Source organism: Prunus persica, chromosome G4, assembly GCF_000346465.2.
Source record: "Prunus persica cultivar Lovell chromosome G4, Prunus_persica_NCBIv2, whole genome shotgun sequence".
Lineage (NCBI taxonomy): Eukaryota > Viridiplantae > Streptophyta > Magnoliopsida > Rosales > Rosaceae > Prunus > Prunus persica.
In genome coordinates, this window is record NC_034012.1 from 22088054 (window position 1) to 22096383 (window position 8330).

The window sequence follows — 8330 nt, forward strand, 5'->3', positions numbered from 1 at the left end:
AGTCGTTATTCACTCTCATTTTACTTTCTCATAAGCTCTGTGTACAATATAACAACCGTTTACTATAGTGAAAACAAGCACACAACTCAACGTGGACGTAATTTATTGCCCGTGTTCTTGGTGTGTTTATGTGTGTTTTTGGGTCCTATCTCATTGACCCAATTTTGGGCGTCAACAACTTTTATGATTTCCCACCGTCTTTCCATGAAAAAACTTGACTAATTACTTCTTCCTTGGTGTTTTATTACCAGAGAATTAAACACAACGCAACTGCCAACAGAGCACAAGTTTGGATTCTTAAGTGGGACCAAAACACAATTCCGCCACACAAATTAACTCCAATGTCCCAAACCAGTAGCTTGAAGTGGAAAGTTTGCCAATAGGAGTGAGGCAATCTCACCTTATCCACACTCCCACCACAATCGCTCCTTATCAAATATCCATAACCCCAAAATTACAAACCCCTCTCACAATACCTACCACTTTCTTCTCTTCTTGTACAAGCCCTTGATTTCAGATTGTGAAATTTTGTCTAAGTACAAGTATTATTAGTGAGAAGAAGAAGAAATGGCAGCCATGATTAACTCTAGTGTGTTGGCATGCAACTATGCCATCTCTGGCACTGCAATGTCTGAGCTCAATGCAAAGATGCCTTCTTCTTTTGTGGCAGCAGCTGGTCAGAAAGTGGTGCCTGCAATCAGAGCTCAACAGGCTAGAGTTTCTGCTGATTCTCAAAAGAGTGAAGGAAGAAGAGCTGCTCTACTCTTCCTAGCAGCCACTGCTTTCACATCAGCTTCTGCTGCTGCATCCAATTCCTTTGCCAATGCTGGGGTCATTGATGATTACCTAGAAAAGAGCAAAGCCAACAAGGTAGCTTATTAATTAATTAAATTAATGTATATATTTTCTTTTTAAAAAAATTAATCATAAATTAAGCTTAGGCTTGATTGTAGTGATTGACTTTTGGGGTATATTGTTTGTACTTTAGGAACTGAATGACAAGAAGAGGCTGGCAACAAGTGGTGCCAACTTTGCTAGAGCATTCACAGTTCAATTTGGGACATGCAAGTTCCCTGAGAACTTTACAGGCTGCCAAGATCTTGCCAAGCAAAAGGTACAAAACTCAAGTCATTAATAATTAATTTAATTAATTATGGGTTGGGTTGGGTTGAGTTTTGTTTAATTTGATTAATTTGGTGGATGCAGAAAGTACCATTTATCTCTGATGATCTGAAATTGGAATGCGAAGGTAAGGACAAGTACAAGTGTGGTTCCAATGTATTCTGGAAATGGTAATCAAGAGAAAAGAAATGGTTCCAATCTCTTAATTTCCTCAGCAACCTTCAACATGTATGTAGCTAAATTTCTTCTTAATTCAAAAACTTCAATCCTTTCATCTACATCTTGTGATTTAATTATTGTTCCCTCCATAAGTATTCTCTTCTGTTCCGTTTCCTATTTCTGGTTGAAAGATGAACAACAACTCACTTAAGTCAGATGGCCTCTTCAAGTTGGCAGTGCACTAAAAATATACAAAAAGTTATCTTGTAGATCCGTAACATAAATTCATCAATGAATGAATAAGTTCAGAAAAAAAGTTACACTTGTTGTGTATCAACTCTATACAAGTTCATCTCTCCAGCTTTGAGGGTTACTATAATCTGTGTATTTTCTGAGTATGTATGTGTAGCACCACGGCAATGAACTGTTTGAAATAAACAATAAGTCTTGACGAAAATAATTAGTGCCCAAAATAAGGTAACCCATTCAGTAGATTCTGGTGATCACCAAACAGACTTGTGCACAATGGATCCAATACACAAGAAAAATTCAGCCTTGTGCAAATTGAATAGGTCACCAGACAGCAGTCATAGAAGATCTCCTTGAACACCAGCTACATATCTCACTTGCAAAGCCAAGCCTGAGCTGATCATGCCTGTCCCCGTAATATGGTTTGTGTTCGATTCCAAAAGAACACCCAACTGTGGAAGAGTAATTGAAGTCCAACCTCAAAACTCAGGCCTCATATTTCCATAAAAAAACACAAACTAAAGGCATCCACAGATGCTCAACGTTGCAGACACCAGTCAAAAGCGTCCATATCCTGCAACTGAGGACATGCAGCTGGAAACACCCCATTGGCAAAACCTGAAACAAATTCACAATGCCACGCTGCAGATGGAGCAAGACCAAGTACTGTGACATTTTTAAAGCATATCCTTTCAAATGAAGCACCCTCAATGCCCCTCAATTCTGGGGCTTTTGTTGAATTCAAACTGAACACGTTGCTAATGAAAATTCCCTTTACTTGGGGAACAGCTTTGGGATCCCATCCTTTGTCTGGGTGGTCATTGGCCCCTCTACTAAACATTATGGGTGCCTTCACCCTTTCCATCAGTATGTTACTTATACTAATATTTGCTATGTAGCCCCCTCTACCTTTGTCCGTTTTTATGCGCACCCCAGCTGCAGAGTCCCAAACATGCAAATCCTCAATGGTCACATTTGAAATCCCACCAGACATCTCACTACCTATTCCCACTCCAGAGCAAGTTGGAGTGGTGCCATGAACTCTTCTTACTATGATGTTTGAGCTTGGACGAGCCATTTTGATTCCATAGTGATCCCAACCACTTTTCACTGCTACAAGATCGTCGCCACTCTCAATGTAACAGTCCTCAATGCACACATTAGTGCTCGAATCTGAAACATAACATACAAAATTAAATTTGCAAAACAAATAAATTTCTTTATGCTAACTTCTTTGATTAGTTTAGATAAATCATTTTGCGTGATAGAAACAAGTTTCATACGGAAGTTAAATACACATAAAATATACTTGAGTTTCTTAATGTTAACTTCTCAAACTAATTTAGATGAATAGATGTTATGTTCAATTGACAGAAGAGGAGCATACCTGGGTCTATGCCATCAGTATTAGGAGCATTCAGAGGAGCCAAGATTGTCATGTCCTTGATAACAACGTTACTGAAACAAACACAGAACTATGAGGGGGCGATTAATTATTATTTTTTAAGCATAGAACGAAGATAAATGAAATTGGGCTAAAGTATGCCTCTGACATTTAGATGGGAAGATAGTTTATCAACCCTTTAATTGAAAATAAAAAGGATCTAAAATGCTATGCAAACGAGCCCTTTTTTTCATCTTCCATCAAGAGCCGTTTTATTATAGTTTTCCAAATCAGAGAGAAAATAGATTAGAAAGTAGCTGGATCATTTGAAGACGACGAAAACAAACACAAAACAACAATCCTAATCGTTTTTTCCTGACTATAATGAAATCTCACTGTTTTAAGCTCCAACTACATTACGAATTAGCATTAACTTAAATTGATATGCAAATATGTACCCTCCAAAAACCAAACAGAAAGAACATATCAGGAAAAAGGCAGTGCACCTGCAGTAAACAGGATGGATGGTCCAAAATGGAGAATTGAGGAAAGTGAGGTTAGAGATGAGAATGTTTTGAGAGTTCATTAGCTCAAGCAGGTGACCTCTGGTATGCTCCAGTGTTCTGTTCCACCATAGTTCCCACCACATTTTCCCCTGCCCGTCAATTGTCCCATTATTACCTGAAAGGCCCCAAATAATTATTGACTCAATGCCTCCAGAAAGATAACAAAATTAATAAGAGTATCTTAGATATTGTTCACAAATTTTTTATGTATCAAAGGCATCACAAAAGATTTTGGACACCTATTAGTGGCACCACAAAAAAAATTAACTTAATTAATGTATACAAATGCCATTTGGTTCTTAACCTACCACCTAATGAAGCCTAATACCGCCTTGATGGTGCTTTTATGTCCACCATATTTAGATAATCCATCAAATTTTAAATTAAAGACTGGTGGCACTACTTGGTTCATTCTAATAAATCTGAAAATTGGTATGACAATTCAGTCTTCTAGATCAGGGGCATGGAGAGACAACTGCATGTGAATATCATGTGCCCATTTAAAGAATAATAAAAGGCAGGTTTAAATCACATTCAAAGAATAAATATGCTCTGGTTATTGGTTAATCATTCATTAAATAAATGCACTTTTTTGGTCTCAGTCTTTATGCACGTATTTGATATCCACCATTCACAACTTCATTTTGTTTACCATTGATTACTTAAAAGGGGAGAAAACAAAAGCCATGGGGAAGAAAATGAATAATTTTGGTACCTGTAATGACAACATTTGTAAGACCATCCCCATGAATAAGGCTTATATGTCTTCCTCCTAACCTCTCTCTTCCTCTTCCATAAGAAGGCAATGGCTCAATAATAGGCCATTGCTTCGGATCCTATAAATAAAAGGGGCAAAAATCAACCTGATGAATCAAAAACTGAAAAACAAAATTGTATTTTATTAGGTGTTTTAAACAAGTAAGAATTGATTAAGGGTATTGAGATGGAAAAATTATCTTTGGCATCCTATTTGATTGACACACAGAGACAGAGCCTGCGATAATTATTATATTCGTCATTACAAAATGGAAAAATACTACCATTACACACACAAATTGCTCTTCACTTGGGACCATTCTTGTTAAAATCAACACATTCTTTTGTCTGGAAAATAAAATAAAATCAACTCATCTCATTTGCCTGAAAGATGAATAAAGTAACAAAAGAAGGCAGAACCCCAGAAAAACAAAACAAAGTACAAAAGAGGCAATATATTATATACACAACACAAGGGAAGAGAATCATGCCGTTGAACTTGAATTAAACATTTTTGGGTGGGTGGGGGTGTGGGGTCCCTCTAGGCACCCGTGAACTTTCTCAACGCCTTTGTTAATAGAAGATGCTTCAATATGAACATGATAACAGTGACCTCCATTTGTAATGAGTAACAAAACCACTCCTAATCCATGCCATCATTACAACAGCAAACAAAGAAAAAGTAAAACACCATTTCCACAGTAATTTTCTTTGTCCTTCTGTTTTGCTTACTTTCTTGGGTTGTTTTCATGTAGGATTGAGTTTCAATTTTACCCATTTCAACCCAGAATTAAAAAATAAACCCCCATTTTTTTACATAAGTTATAATCTTACTGTAAATTAACTTAATTTACAGGAAGGGAATTCGAACTTGTGTGCAGAAGAGGGCGCATTGCCGTGACCGTGCGGCATAACCCACATATGCTACCCATCTTTACAAACAACCAAACAAACAAGAAAACCACTTCCTAAACCTTAACGAAAATTAATCATTTTATAGGGAAAACAAACAAACAAACAAGAAAAAAGTATTGAATAAAGTAAAGAAAATAGAATAGATAGAATATTTTATTCACCTGGGATCCCAGAATTACAGCGCCCTCTTCAAGAAAAAGCGTGAAATTACTGGTGAGGTTAAAACTGCCCGTCAACCATCTCCCCTTAGGAACGTTCAACTGGGCCCCACCACTCTCCCCGAAACGCTGCATGTGGAGAATCGCCCTCCGAAAAGCTTCGGTGTTGGAGGTGGCCCCGTCGCCGACCCCGCCGAAGGCCTCGATCGACATCACCACCTTCCTCTTGGGGACGCCCCCGAAGAACCCGGAACAGGTGCTCGGGTGATGATCCGAACGGGTATCGGATCCTGCGGCGGGCCAAATCGACCCGACCCATGTGGGAAGACCCGCCATGGTTGAGAATGTTTGGTAGGAAAGGACAAGCATGATGGTGAAGAGGAGGAGCAGAGATGCCCATGTGGGTTTGATGGAGCTAACCAGTATGCTGGGTTTTTCTGCATCCATTAATTACTGCTTTCTTACTACTTACGTGCATGAAAATTAAATACCCAGAAACAAAAAAATGGAAAATGGAAAGAGAGAAGAAGATAATTATTATTTTTTAAATTGGGAGTTTTTTTTTTTTTTTTTTTCTGAAAAAGGGTGTGTTTGGATGATGAGAAAAAAAAGATGAAGGTGGGGGTGGGGGTTTGGAGGGAGGCAGCTGAGCTGGCTTTTACGTGAAGGTTGAGTGTGGAGAATAAGGAAGAAGGACGAAGGGGGGGAGAGTTTGTTTGTGTGGGGTCCGATTCGGAAAGTTGAAGAAAAGCTCGATCCGATTTGTTCGGTGTGGGAGGGGTGAGGATCGGGTGGTAGGCAGTAGCCGTGGGGTTTTCTGTTGATGTACGTGGCGGGATTTGATTGGGCGGTATGATTTACGTTAAAATTGGGTTGAATTAGAAGATTCGGATCGAGGTGGGTGAGATGGGGAGACGACTTTGGAGGGTTTGTCTGGGCAGGCTTGTAGTGTTGTGAATTGTAAAGTGCATGGAAGTAGGGCGGCGGTGTGTGTGAATGTGATCATGTCAGCAGTGAAGCCGCTCTTCACGGGAGTCTTTGAAAAATGTTAATTCTAATTGCGCGTAAATTTAATGAGACTGTACTAACGTGAAGCCTAGCCTAATGTCCGTCTCCAAAATAAAAATAAAAATATTTATAAATAATTTTAACTGTTTTTAGGAGAAATAGTCCTTCAACTTACGTGGGGGAAGGTGAAATCGGGGTGAGGTAGGCAGTAGCCATGGGTTTTCTCATGACGTAAGTGGCGGGATTTGATTGTGCGATGTGATTTATGCTAAAATATAGGGTATTTGTTATCAAGAATGCTTAAAGACACTAAATTTGTGTACTAAATTTGAGTCCCAAATAGAGTCGGCCCATGGCATGTGCGGGATGTGCGACCGCACAGGGCCCCCAAAATTTAGGGGCCTCCAAATGTTTTTAAAAGCCCAGCATTATATTATATATTTTCTACTACTTCTCGTTCTAAGCAAATTTGTATTCGAAAATATTATTTTCTGTTCCTAACAGGCAGATTACTCGTGAGTTGTGCGTGCGTGCGTGCAGCGTCTCTCCTTGCTATTCCCAAATCGCTTTTCTTTTATTTGGCCCCAAATTCACTTCTTCCCAACTTCTTCTTGACTCTTTCGTCCAAAAACAAATTCTTCTTTACTCTTTGGCAAGGCAAAAGGCGTGCTCCCTCTCTCTCTCTCTCTCTGGAATTAGCCATCATATGATTGCAAGTACAAAGCTAAAAAATCAGGTGAATCTCTATTCCTAATTTGTCAATGCTTTTCATATATTGTTTTTGTAATTATTTTACCAGAATTTTTGTGTCGTGAAAATCATATGAAACCGTCAAAATCATATGAAAGCTGCAAAAATCAAGTTCTAATGTCCTTTTTTTTTTTTTTTTTTTTTTTTTTTGTTTTGTTTATGATGTGTGTTATATTGCTATATTAGAAAAATGTTTAAAAGAAAACACTCATCTGGATATAGAAAGCGCCAACAAATGAGAAGAGTTGAAAATTAACTCAATCTCAGAAAGGTGCTCCTGATAAATTCATTATTAAAGAACCACAAGGTTTAGTTGAAAATCTTGAAAATGTAGGTCATGATGAACATGCTAATGAAAATGTGGAAAACTTTGGTCATGCTCATGTTGAAAATGATAATGTCTCAATGAGGAGGAACAACCAAGTCAACTATTCCTTTAGATATTTATCCTAGGACTTGGGATGGCCTAGATTTAAAATCAAGAGATGAATTATTGGCAAATGGTCCAAGAAGAGATCTATCAATTGAGAAGGGACCCAGTGATAAATTCTCAAGACATTTCTCCTCGACGTTTTACACTCGTTATTTATCAAATGGAGATAAGTATTATAGGGAATGGCTGGTGTATTCCAAGCATTTGGATAAGGTGTTTTGCCTTTGTTGCAAGTTTTTATTAAGAACTCAAAATAAACTCATTAGCTAATGAGCGGTTTAATGATTGGGTACACCTTAGTGTGAGACTTAAAGAACACGAAACAAGTGGTGAGCACATGATTAACATGAACACTTGGATTGATTTGCAAATAAGATTGCAAAAAAATGTTACAATTGATAAACATGTTCAATAGCTTATTAATAAAGAGAAAGAACATTGAAAGGGTGTATTAATAAGAATAATAGTTGCTGTAACATATATTGGCAAGTATAACTTGGCATTCCGTGGAAAGAATGAGAGGATTCATGAAGATAGCAATGGAAATTTTTTGGGCTTAATTGAAATGATAGCTTAATGGGATCCAATCATGAAAGAACACTTGAGACGGATTGATGAAAAAGAAATTTATCATCATTATCTTAGTCCAAGGATCCAAAATGAGCTGATTGCAAGATTAGCACATGAAAATCAAAAGTGCAATCATTCAAAAAATTAAAAAAGCAAAGTATTTTTCTGTTTTATTCTTGATTGTACACCTGATATAAGTCATCAAGAACAAATGACCTTGATATTGAGGTGTGTGGATGTTTCTACATATCTAATAAAAG

General features: G+C 37.7%; 2 protein-coding genes across 2 annotated transcripts; one reads left to right on the forward strand and one right to left on the reverse strand.

Annotated features, from left to right (window-relative positions):
• LOC18778880 (photosystem I reaction center subunit N, chloroplastic) lies at positions 446 to 1433 on the forward strand. Its single transcript, XM_007213784.2, has 3 exons — positions 446 to 870; positions 989 to 1114; positions 1207 to 1433. Exons 1-3 carry the CDS (start codon positions 568 to 570, stop codon positions 1294 to 1296), a joined length of 519 nt encoding a protein of 172 aa, XP_007213846.1. The 5' UTR covers positions 446 to 567; the 3' UTR covers positions 1297 to 1433.
• LOC18780582 (probable polygalacturonase) lies at positions 1544 to 6427 on the reverse strand. Its single transcript, XM_007211964.2, has 5 exons — positions 5313 to 6427; positions 4196 to 4316; positions 3421 to 3595; positions 2918 to 2988; positions 1544 to 2703 (listed from the first exon to the last, which is right to left on the reverse strand). Exons 1-5 carry the CDS (start codon positions 5754 to 5756, stop codon positions 2069 to 2071), a joined length of 1446 nt encoding a protein of 481 aa, XP_007212026.1. The 5' UTR covers positions 5757 to 6427; the 3' UTR covers positions 1544 to 2068.

Excerpts from the sequence above, each read along its gene's own strand:
- LOC18780582 (XM_007211964.2), bottom strand. The coding sequence starts at position 5,756 with ATGGATGCAGAAAAACCCAGCATACTGGTTAGCTCCATCAAACCCACA. Across the intron at positions 3,596-4,195 it reads TACAAATGTTGTCATTACAG|GTAATAATGGGACAATTGAC; the intron begins GTACCAAAATTA and ends GGGGCCTTTCAG. Across the intron at positions 2,704-2,917 it reads TACTGATGGCATAGACCCAG|ATTCGAGCACTAATGTGTGC; the intron begins GTATGCTCCTCT and ends GTTATGTTTCAG.
- LOC18778880 (XM_007213784.2), top strand. The coding sequence starts at position 568 with ATGGCAGCCATGATTAACTCTAGTGTGTTGGCATGCAACTATGCCATC. Across the intron at positions 871-988 it reads AAAAGAGCAAAGCCAACAAG|GAACTGAATGACAAGAAGAG; the intron begins GTAGCTTATTAA and ends TTTGTACTTTAG. Across the intron at positions 1,115-1,206 it reads AAGATCTTGCCAAGCAAAAG|AAAGTACCATTTATCTCTGA; the intron begins GTACAAAACTCA and ends TGGTGGATGCAG.